The sequence below is a fragment of the Artibeus jamaicensis genome, unplaced genomic scaffold (genome assembly GCF_021234435.1).
Source record: "Artibeus jamaicensis isolate MK-2021 breed Jamaican fruit bat unplaced genomic scaffold, CSHL_Jam_final contig_797, whole genome shotgun sequence".
Lineage (NCBI taxonomy): Eukaryota > Metazoa > Chordata > Mammalia > Chiroptera > Phyllostomidae > Artibeus > Artibeus jamaicensis.
The window spans coordinates 11,952,754-11,964,923 of NW_026521977.1; the positions used below are offsets into that span (position 1 = coordinate 11,952,754).

At 40.9% G+C, this 12,170-nt stretch overlaps 1 protein-coding gene across 6 annotated transcripts in view; it reads left to right on the top strand.

The window, feature by feature from the left end:
* GAS2 (growth arrest specific 2) overlaps positions 1-12,170 on the top strand; it is a 117,052-nt gene that overhangs the window by 79,634 nt on the left and 25,248 nt on the right. For 4 of the 6 annotated variants that reach the window (XM_053673090.1, XM_053673089.1, XM_053673088.1 and 1 more), the window contains exon 8: positions 2,771-2,824. The exons of 1 other annotated variant lie outside the window; for it this stretch is intronic. In XM_053673090.1, coding sequence (XP_053529065.1) covers positions 2,771-2,824 — 54 coding nt within the window. Of the gene's footprint in view, positions 1-2,767; positions 2,825-12,170 lie in introns of those variants that run through there. One more of the 6 variants, XM_037162287.2, reaches the window with a different exon arrangement.

A 12,170-nucleotide genomic window follows, 5' to 3' on the forward strand; every position in this document is an offset into this window, starting at 1 on the left:
TGTGAATGATTTTAATGATTAAAATATGAATTTTTATGTGAAAGGAAATCAATGAAACAGTGATACAGAGTATGTCATGGTCTTGAATTATTGATGAGTCTTCTGGCAGTCAAAGAAGCCTGTGAAATATCTGTCATTATAAATTATATATGGTTCTCCTATGGGCCTAAGCTGACAAACAAGACGCAGCCAGATTCATTAAGAAATATACTTTGCAGATGTGGTTGTCTTAAGTTTGTTTTGAATGTAGTTAAACATGGCAGAAGTTTTTCCATTACAACAGGGGCTATAATGAAATAGGACTCATTGATGTAGTGGTATCTTTTTCATAAAATCAATGAGTTTAGCTTCTGTGTGACTTGGTCCTTTTAGACCTTGTGTTGCCTTTTTTCTCTAATACTTGACATTTTGAATTTCAGTTCCTCCATTAAAAACGTGGAATTCTTCTGGTCCTGGACCCAGCAGGTGCCTCCTTTGCTCACTGCCACACCTTTCATTGCAGGAACCTTACTGATTCACACAGATTTCAGTTCACTGGAGTGGCGGGTGTCAATGGTAGTCTTAACACTTGAAACCTGGATACATTTTAGGATACATTTTGCTATTTCCTGCCATCTTGTTAGAAGAAATCTTTGTGTAGATTTTGGGAGGAACAAGGCATAAGGATTTGGGTTTGCTATTGGCCTGAAGATGTACTCTCAATTTGTTAAATAATGAACATCCTGATGTTACTAAAAAAAAAACACAGTGAGTTATTTAGAGATTTATTTGCCATTTCCCTAAAAGAACTGCAGCAAGAAATCACCATATACCACTACTGTTCTCCTGGTTGCAGCTTTCTTTTTCATCGCCATGCCTTTTACTCCCTCGCTTCTCTTGCGAACTCCTACCGCTACACTCACAGCTTGTCCTTCTCACACTTTTGACTATATGATAGAGAAATGCCGTGTCTAGCTTAGAGTCCTTATAATCTAGTTTGTGTTATAGACAGATATTAGGGGCTATAAACTCTGGAAAAATTATAATTATTTGAGAAATCGCCATGAAAAGGGCTTTCTTATCCTTTAAAATACAATCCAGCCAATGTTGTATTTGTTTATTTTTCCCAGAAACTGAGACCTTGGTTAACAGTCTCTCACTTTTACTCTGAACCTGTCATTTGTTACTATTTTTTTAAGTTCAGCCTCATGGGTAGTCTTTCTGGGGCATCATTCGAAAGCTGGTAAAGGGAAAGTCTGATTTAAAATCTATCTTCTGACTTTGACTTCAGGCATAAGGTTTCTAAGAATCCCATCTCAAAACCGAACATCCAGATAATGCATTAATTTGTCACTGTCCATCAGTGTGTTAACTGTAATAATTTTACCCAGTCCAGGACTCATTTTTCAATAATCATGGTCTTTTGATGTCATGGGCTAATAGAAAATATATGGAAACTCTTGTAGTCCACAGAACATTAGCAGTTTTACTAATGTCACATTGCCTCCCACCCATAGGAGTAAGGCTAAGGTGAACTTCATCCAGCCTTCCACAAGGAGGCACTTGGGGCCACAATGTATACATCACAAAATTCCTCTCCCAGGACAATGGTTACAAAACACCTTTCTCTCGTCTTCTCTTTCCCTGACAACCTACAGTCAACATGACAAGGAATTAGAAGTGTTCTCAGAAGCAAGGTGGAGACTGTCTCTCATATCCAACCTTGGAGATTTCATCTATCTCTTTTATTTATTCAGCATCTTAGAACAGAAAAAAGCCCTCCAATGTATACTGAAATAATTCCAGAGAACCCCAAATCTTAATTGACATCCTGGCATCAGGGACCAAACAGGATTGTCCTTCCTCTGCAGTTCCCTTAGGTCCTAGTGGAACACACATCTGTGTATCGGCCAGAGGAAAGAGGAAGATGAAATATTCCAAGGATAAAGGGAAGATGGCCTTGACTAATGGATAAATTATAGCCATAATAGTATCTCGTCATCTTAAGAGGAAAAATGTTTCCCCAAGAATGACTTTACTTTCAAACCATAATAGTTAGAGAATCTGGGGCATGCCCTTCAATCTCGATTGAAGGGCTTTCAACAAATTACCTTTCAGATAAAGTAGGTGCCTTTTTTGTGTAGAATGCTGCAGACATTTTTACTTATAACAGAAGGACGTGATAGAATACCTCATGGATCACAGTTTTTGGAGAGTAAATATAATGGTAAGGCCTTGAATATAAGCAGGGGACCAGCACTGGTGAGCTGATGGGTACCAGGGAACTCAGAACAAGATGGCAGGATATCCCCCAAAGCAGGAATTTTCATACTGAATATGACAGCTTCATTTAATTTTTTTCTAGGACTGCATCAGACATTCTCTAGAGTCTGGTATCTTTCTCTTGTGGAAATGACGCACGGACTAGATGTTGATTGCCTGAGCAGAATTACTCCCTTACATGTATCTCTTATTTTTATAGTAAGAGTTCTGAGCAATGAACAGGAAACCAAAGGACCCCAGAAAGGAGATAATGCTAGCGTTTGCATTATAAAATGCCGCCGGTTCTTTTATGTATGCTTCAGTTATCAGATCACTGGGCAGTAAAACTTCACTGTAGGAAATGAAACAAAGATGTGAATAGTCAGTCTCATTATAACTTAAAAAAAAAAGGTTCCTTTAATCTTGTCACAAAAAAATCACAGTTTGCATTTGCAGGTAATGTTCCTGTGCCTTTCTGCAATGGAGATGGAGAGCATTTTATGAACTTCATATCTTCTTGTTTCAGTAGGGTCTTCATGGTTGTTACTATGTCTCCACAGCCAAAGCAAAGCAGACATTTAAGGTAATTACTTATTAGATAATTAAGGGGAAACCTCTCCACTTTGCTTTCACTGCGGAGCCTTGACCTCCAGATAAATGAAGGAAGTTGGGCAACAAAAAAGGGAATAATTTACTCAGTTTTTTTCCCTTTCTTTTCCTTTTTTTAAGTCAAGTATTCAAATAATGGCTCCCCTTTGGTTTTCCCACCATAATTTGTAAAAATGCCAATCTGGAGCTTATTGTCAGTGGGTGGCAAGCAGTTACCTAGTATTTTTGCCTTTTCTGAGTATGATTCCCATGCTCCAGAGCATTCCTTCATTGAGCTTATTATTAAAATTGTTCAAAAGTAGAAATCTCAGTTCAGCTTCTGCATGCAATATTAGCTTGGGTTTTGCTTTCAAATATTTAAGATAATATGCTTGTGGAATAAAAATGAGGCACCCTATAGTTTTCGAACTTTCCCTTTCTACTCCCATTGCACAAATTGCCCTTTGTGGTTATCACATTTGGAACCTCATGGACCCCTGCCGATCTCTGCCCCTGACACCACACTTACCGATACATCGGCAGTGCTTCACCAAACAGGAGTAATTTATTACTCTGGTACAAGAAAAATGAGAGGAAATAGAAATGAATATGACTGGAATTTGCAGCCCCGAGATTGCCAGTGTGCATAGAAGGGTTAGTTCATTTTTAGTTTTTAAATATTAATAATTCTGATCTAAAAAGAGCAGCTTACTTGAGTGTTCCCTGTTCCACATAAATGCAAAATGATCTTTAGAAAGTCTCCATTTTATAAGTTGTTTAAATAGGGTAAATATATCTTTAAACTATATTATGAGATTTAGTTGAGATCTTGAAAACAAATATGGTTAAATGCATTTCCTTATGCATAATTTATCCAGCAAATCCATGAGTGTGTGAGATATGCAAAGAACTATTAGAATTCTTGAGGACACAGTTTCTGTATAAGCTCTTCATTTATAAAGATCATGCATAACAATGCAAAAAGTGGTCATATCCTACTAATGATTCTGATGGTGACATATAATTTAATTGGTTATAGACATTAATAATCGACAAGGACAAAGAGGTTAGCTCCTGAAAAGTTACTTTTAAATTTTTCTCACCAAACCTGAAAATATACTGTAAAACATTAGAATGCCTGATCAAGGTGGGGTCAGAAACATCAGTTCTAACTTTCCTTGGACCTGCTGAAAGACATTGCATAAAGCAAGTCTTATGAAGCAAGTTACTACGAAATGAAGGTGAGGCCTGAGTCTGTTGTGCTGATGTGGCAATGACAACCTTGACCTTCATTCCACAGCAAGGTTGATTAACCACCCTCGCTGGCTGGCTGTGAAGTTTGCCCTTCAGTGTTCAGGTGTCGCTTGGTTAAAGGAGAAGATGTTGCTTGACAGGTTTTGTTGTGGTGGTGGTTCAGAGAATATGAGTGTCTGTCTCCTTTTCATTCATTAAAGCGCCACACCTGTTCTTGCTTCTCTTAATAATAACTTTTTTCTTTTTCACAAGTATCTTTTTTGAGGGCACAAATTGACTTGGAAAGTCAGGACTGTAGTTATCTCAGATAACCCTAGCCACAGTTATTTGTATTTGAGTGTGTGTGTGTCACTAAAGAAAATCCTTGTTGTTCCTGTGATCTCGGGAGGCATCGTGGATTTCGTAGGGCAGGGTTAGTGGAGCAGGCACGCTAGTTCTTTTCCAGGGAAGGGGCAGTTCAGACCCATCTTTGCAGAGGCTAAAACCAGTGGAGTTCTCTTTTCTCTTTTTCTCTGCCATCCTCTTTCCCCAGAGAAGATGAGTTAGAGACAGAGAGGACACTTGGCCAAGTTTTCAGATTGGCATCCCCTTGTTTTTCCACTTCAGTGCATACACAAAATAACAGTTGCCCTAAGTGACATGAAATGCACAAAAATCAAGGTCAAAACTTGCTTCCTGGAGACATTTCTCAGAAACCCTGTAATGCCCACAGAGCAGCTTGGAGGTGAGCTTTATCATCCAGTTCTTTTCTGGTCCTGGAACAACCAGGGGTCATCAGTGGGTACAGCCCTGTTTAGGGTCATCTGTCTTTTCACCTTTGAACCTGGACATTGGCAAGCAGTGTTTAGAGGACTTTATCACATCATGGAGCCAAGGGCTGAAATACCTGGAGACTGGCAGAGGCCAAGCCCCCAGTTCTGCCTCCAGAAGGCTGCAGTCTGCTGCTCGTGGTTCCGATGAGTTGCACACGACTCCCTGCCAGGGCTCTGCCTTCTGACCCTTGGAGACTCTTACTGGGAGGCTTGCCATGCTGTCTTCAATCCTGTCTCATTTTCGGCTTGCCCTTGCCTCATTTCACATACCTTCCCACAGGTGGGACTTCTGTTCTTGTCATCTTCACTCTTTCTGTGCAGTGCCACCCCTCGGTCTTGGTCCCTCCTACGTAAGACACCTGCCAGGTCAGTACAGGGCTGGAATTGGCACTTGTCCTGGGACTTGATTGGCGTGAACTGTGGTTCTCTCTGTAGCACGATTACCCTTTCTGCCTGCCCATGTCGGCACCTCTTAGATCAGTTTGTTTCACTTCCAAGGTGCCACTTTGATGCCCTTCCCGCAGCAGGTTACAGAAAGGTGGCAAGCATGTTAGCCATTGAGATTACAGCTGTTCCCACATAATCAGAAGATACTGAGGGAGGTATCGACAGACTTCAAATGCCCCCCCCCAGGATTTGCTGCTCGAGACATTCCCAGTTAAATGCGTCAAAATTCTGTTGTTTTTGTTGTTGTTTTACATGCATTTTCATGCTCAGTGATCTCCAAACGTATTTCTTCTGCTACAAGTATTTCTCCAGAATTACCAGTGCTTTCTCATTACTAGGTGCTGGGGCTACCATAAGTGCCTTATCTTCACCTGTGTTCTCCCTGATTTCCTTCAATGAAGGCTTTCAAAACAAAACATATCTTTGATTAAAACATTCTTAGTATGCTATTTTAAATAGAAGACTTTTACCATGTTTTAAAAGAACAATCCCGGAATTTTTTTTCAATCGCAAAGCATTTGAGGATTTATCTAAGAGACACATATTTGAGTTGCTTGGAAGAATGCTAAAAGCAGTACTTGTGGTACATGGACTTGAAGAATTTAGATTATATTGGGGGAGATGTCAAAGTTTAATTTAGAGCTCTACCTCTCATTAATCTTTTATGTGATACATTTATTAGATTTAGAGTTGAGATTCCCGGTGGTATTACCTGTCATAGGATTTTTCTATTAATCTAGACTTCTGGAATCAAGAAAGGCTATTAGGGGAAAGAAGTCGGAGATGAGAAGTCTCGGATGGTAAAGAGAAAGGAAAGTGTTTTCACCAGAATCAGAAAGGAAGCAGCGTGCACAAAAGTTCAGAGGCATGAGAGAGAAGCTCAAGGCAGAAAGAGCTAGAAAAGGATGGGAGGGAGACAGAGATAGAAGGAGGCTTTGTCAGAACTAGACACCCAGCCTGCAGTGTGGAGGGTGAGCGTGGGAGAGGGTGATGTGGGCCTTCGGGGAAGGAGGCGTGAGGCAGCCAGGCCCAGGGTCAAGTCATGAAGGGCCACCTGTATCGTGAGACCTCTGGCATTCTCCTGAAGACAGTCTGTAGATGCCAAAGAATATTTAAAAGGGCAGAGATGTGACTCAGTTATATTTTAAACCACTTAGGCTGTGGTGTAGAGAATGAATAGAAAGGGTTTAGAATAGGGGCAGTTCCCCCCAGCTGTGTTGGCTTAGGGAGTGGGTACATCATGACATGGGCAGCTCAGTCTGGAGATCTTTTATCTGATAAAACTTCCAGGTACAATACCTATCCTGGCCTACCCGGTGAAGCTTCCTGTCTTGGTGTGTAGGTATTTAAAACTGAACCACTGTTAAATGCATTGTTTCCCCTTAAACAGAATAAGTGAAAAGCAACGTGTTGATTTTGGCTTGTTCCAACACGCCCACTGGGCGTAGGGAAACTGGGTTTCAGCAGGTCGAAGTTTTCACTACTTAATAAGGAGTTCTTTTGGTGAGACTTTTACCGTGGAATAAAATTGTAAGCTGCTCGTGTAGACTGAAAGAGAATGACAGGCAATGGTGTCTTTATACTTTACAACTGTGGTGAGTTAAAAAAAAAACACCCTCTGGGTAATATCAATTGACAAGAGTCAAAGAAATTAAGGAAAAGCTGGTGCTACTATCAACACGTTTTGAGGAATTTGTTACTCTGAGCTCTTATTCTCCAGATGTTACCCAGATTTGCAGTTCCAAATCTGCCTGGTGATTTAGGACATGTTTCTTTTACCCTAGCAGGGCTATAAAAAATACAGCGCTCTAAATAGGCCTAGCAGTGAAACTGCGGCATTTTCTATGAAAACCATTCCTTGGTCCAAGGGTCCTCCCCAGAGTATTCTTTGGCCATTTATAAATTTCTTTACCCAAGTTCATTACATATAGACCCAGAAAGCTAAATTCAGAGCTTGGGGTACATGACAATGCAATTTACCCTTCTGTTAAATCTATGAGTGGCCAGCAACAGATAGTAAGCACCTACTATGTGCTGGCCACTAGTGTCGTGGTTAGAGCAGTCAACAGAGCAGTCTCTTTTCATATTTTGGGAGGGAGGAGACAGACAATAAGCACAGAGATCGAAAGTCAGACAGTCCAAGGGCAGACAGAAATGTTTTATGCTCTGTGCACCACGCAGTTCAGCCACTGCCACTGAACTCCATTGATTTAGCCCAAGAGCAGCCATAGGCAATAGTAACGAATGGCCGTGTTCTAATAAAACTATATATGAAAATAGGATAGGGCAGGGTTTGCCTTATGGGCCATATGTTGCTGATTCCTGACATGGGTTAATAAATACATAAGTTCTTTTCATGCACTGCTAAGGAGGGCAGAACAGGGTAAAGTGGAGGGCAGGCACTGGATGTGACTGGGTACAGTGGTTTGGGAAAACCTCTCTGTGAGTGGATTAAATCAGCATCTCCATGACTAAAGAACATGTTGTGAACTCCATCAATTTATCTTAAAAAAATATGTGTAAGGCTCTTGCAGTTAAGTTACAGATGAACGATGCATAGAGGGTCCGGCTCTGTAAGGCAGCCCGATGGGTGCGGGGCTCAGTAGTTTTGCACTGTGGCTGCTGGCAGTTTCTTCACATCCTGGCTCAGCCTGTGTTCATTCCTACTTCCTCTATTTCCATGGCTTGTATGACATGGTGATACTTAGCACTGAAAAAATGTAACACTCGTCAGTGTCTTTTGTGTATGTTGCCCTGAAGTGTAGGCACAGTGTTCTGTGCTAGTTTCTATCCTGGGTGCTTAGTTTGTTTTCTTTACATTGTTGGCACACCGCAAATATTGGGTTATCATTTCATGAGGATCAGAAAAGTTAGAAAAGACTGCAGCTGGGATTCTAACAAGAAGTAGCTTAGATAGATTATTTGATTCACAGTGTATCAATAATGGTGAAACCATTAAGTGAAGAAAAAGAAAGGACATGGTTTTGAACCTCAAGTGGTTTTTCTGATAAAAGCTGCAGAGTTAGTTGTTTTAAGTATAGTTTTTGTTAAATCCTGAGCCATATAACAAATTAGAGAGGACAAGTTTATGGATAATACTAAATGACCTTTGGCTCACTTGGTTAAAGCATGTGGAGTAGTGTGTCAGATAATGGGTATTGTCTCCTGTGTATAAGGAGCTGGATAGGAATCAGGGACTCAGACCTCTAAGATCCAGTTGGAAAGGAACCCAAGAGTAATAACTCAAGTAAAGTAAAATAACATGAAATCAAAGGTGCTATATGACAGAGAGCATGGTTTCCACTGCAGACGGAGTAATTCATTTGACAGGAAGCCTCTGAGGACCTATAATGAGCTAGGCCCTGCTGTAGCCACTGATGAATTTAGATACAAGTGGATCCAAGCGAGTTGGATTTATTTGGAAGGATTTCAAATAGAAGGTGGAAACTCACCAGTGTCTTGAGAAATGAATGGGATTTGAATGTGGGAGAGCATTTCGGGAGGATTTTAGGCTAAGCGCAATAGAGAAATAAGAAAAACTCGAGAGATGTTTGAGTACAGTGTCCCTGGAGATCAGGTAGAGAATTTAAGTAGAAATAATGTGAGAAGGTAGGTTGGGGGCAAACCGTGGAGGGACTTAAATGTAAAGCCCAAAATGTTGCAATTTAACCCAATAACATTAGACAGCAATTGGCGGTGTTGAGCAATGACATGGTAACATTGAAAGTTAAGACAATTAATCTGGAAGAGGTTAGCATATAGAATTATAAGTTGGAGCAGGAAGAAACTAAAGACGTGCAATTAATTCAGAGGTTATTTAATTGTTTATAGGCTAGGAGCATTAATTAAAAATGGTGGTAGAGAGAGTGGAAAGACCAAATGAACAATGTGAGTATTATTTTGAGAGTTGACTTGATTGGATATTGACTAGAACAGAGGGAACAGGCAAAGAACAAGCCAGAATTTAGAAAATGATGGTTTTCTTAAGAGAAATTGCCTTTTCCCACAAAAAATTTAGTTAAGAAACTTTCATAGCATTAAAGTGCTTCTGAGGTCAAGTAATTCTGCCATCAACTTACTGCAAACCCTTTAATCCAGTGATTTGAAATCAGTGTCGTCTGTGGTATGAATACTACTACTAATGCTTATTTTAAAGGACTGACCATTTGTTCACTCATCAGCTAGTCCACAAATTCTTTTCTGGGTCCTGAGAATGGAGGGGTGAATAAATAAGACAAGGGCACTGCCTTTGAGGAGCATACTTGCTGGAAGAGACAAGTTACTACTCTGGAGTTAGCAAGTATACAAGGTAACTTTGGGTCCTGGCAGGTGTCAGAAGGAAACATTTGCTTCAGTACAGAGTAACGGGATTCAGGAGGGATTTCTTTAGGTAAATCTCCAGGGAGGGACCTCTCCAAGGAAGTGATATTTGCGGTGACACCAAAATGGTGACAAGAAGCCAGGCTTGACAAGGGCAGGGAAAGCTGTGTAGAGGGGACAGGAGGAGCAAGTATACAGCTTGACTTATCTGAGCAGCAGTGTGGCAGATTTCCCTCTTCATATGTGAACAGTGCTGGAAAGTGGGACCAATTCAGACATGCTTACCTACGATGGTGGTGCTGGGTTGGTCTGTGGGTGGAATTTAGAGCAGATTTAAAAGGGACACCTGCCCTCTAGTGTCCTCTCTGAATTATTGAATCCTTTTCATTGGGCTATTTCCAACTCTCCCCAACACCATGGAGGACGTTAAAAATCTGCATGCTCAGTGAAATGCATGAATAGTTCCTCCTGTCGGCATCAAAGAAAAAAAATCCTGAAGAGCCAACTTCTGCCAGAGAGGAGTTACATTTATCTATTTATTTTTATAAATGAGAAGGATTGGGAACAGAGGGGAACAAGAAGTGTTCTGTTGAGAGGAATGACTTGCATGTTTTTGCTTGGTCTGTTCATTCTTATATACACCAGTGCAAAACAATGATCCCATTAAAAGTTGTATTTTTTTTCTCTCTCACTTCAGTGTTTTTCCTGTGGGGGAGGGAAACCCCTCGAACCAGGGAATACTTTGATTCTGTGGGGTGGGTTTAAATTCTATCTGCTCGCCCGCAAGAAAATTTGAAAAACCGGGCCCCAGGATCATATGGGACTTCTCTTCTTTCATGACACTGTGTTGCTTTCGGCTCACAGGCCTCTGGGAACACTGTTCCTCTTTCTGGAATGCTTAATCTTTCTCTGCCCATTTCCTAACGCCTCCTTTTTTTAGTTGTTTCTCCTAAGGCCCTTCCTGCAACAGACTTTCCTTTCTCCCACATGTCTCTGTTAAGGGTTCTGGTCCTCAGCATCCCACACTTCACCTTCCTTCTTCACTGTTACGGACCTGAGTGGCGGGACCCGTGCTGGAGTTGCTCACAGATTTCCCTCAGTACCACGTGGCCCCTGGTCCCTGGGTCTTGCGTGGGAACCATGTATAAGAAGTACAGAGTGGGGCAAAAGTAGGTTTGCAGGTGTTTGTGTGGGAAATAATACAATAATTAATAAATTATGAGACAAGAATAAACTGTGTTTGCATACCCATACCTGTATACCAACTTTTGCTCCACCCTGTTTTTGTCAAATATATTGCACTAAAATAAACAGATGTTGTTGAGACAATGCAGGGTTTTTTGAAAGTTGAGGGCCTCTGAAAACACAGATGTGGAAAATTGATTTCATTAGTTGGCTGTGAGTAAGAGAAACAAACAAGACATCAGTGACTTAAAGAAGATAGAAGTTTATTTCTCCATCATGGAAGTCCAGGACTGGTTTGATGACTCTGCTCCTGAAGGTGCTCAGGGACTCAAGATTTCTCCAGCTTATCACACGGCCATTGCTAGTGCTGGGTCTCTGATGCATGGTCCAGGACCACTCTGGGCCCCAGGCCGGACCATGGAGGAGAGGCTAAGGAAGGGAGGAAGTGCCTGTGCCACTTAAGGAAAGTTCCTGGCTCATTTGACTCTCCTGCTTACACGTTGTTGGCTGTAATTAGACATGCGGCCATGTCTACTTGCAGGGGAGACTGGGAGAGTAGTAGCCTTTATTCTAGGCAGCTCTGTGCCCAATAAAATGTCTGCTACTCTGGAGAAAGATAAAGGTATTAGAGATGGAGTATGTCTTTCCCAGGAAGTCAGGGTGGACATCACAAAGATTGGACTTAAGCTGAATGGCCACTTGGCAGATCATCAAGCATTAATTGGGATCTTGAATTTAAGACTTTGATTCTATAATTCATAATAAAAATTAAAGGCACAAGAGTCACTGATACTAAAATATGTTTTTTTGAATAGTGGTTTTTGATTTGCTATGTTGGTGGAATTTCTATAGGAGACAAATATATCAAGAATGGTTTTAATAAGGAATAGTATGCTTTTCGCAAGGAAAGTATCAACTTGCAAGAAGTTTAATTCTAACTGGATTCAAGATCAAATCCAAGCCAAATAAGTCTTTAACTTTCAAAATGCAAAGGAAAGTAAGCAGGGTTTTACAATAAAGAAAAATAGTGACAGATCATGTTTACAAAGCACTTTGATTTAGGGACATTTGGCCCTATAACAGCCTCCCAAGCTAGATAGATTTATAGATAGATTTACAGAACCTTAGAAATTAAGACCAGGCCCGGACCAGACAACTTGTAAGTGACAAAGTCAAGACTAAACCGTGTTGATGCCTGATTTTTAAGTTTTTCCTTCTGCCTCCAAGTGCATGTCAAAGCCTGTCAGGGGAACATGTGGACATTTGGATGAGAAAAGATGTATCTGCTAAATGTCTTTCTGGTACAGCAGGCACTAGGAGGAG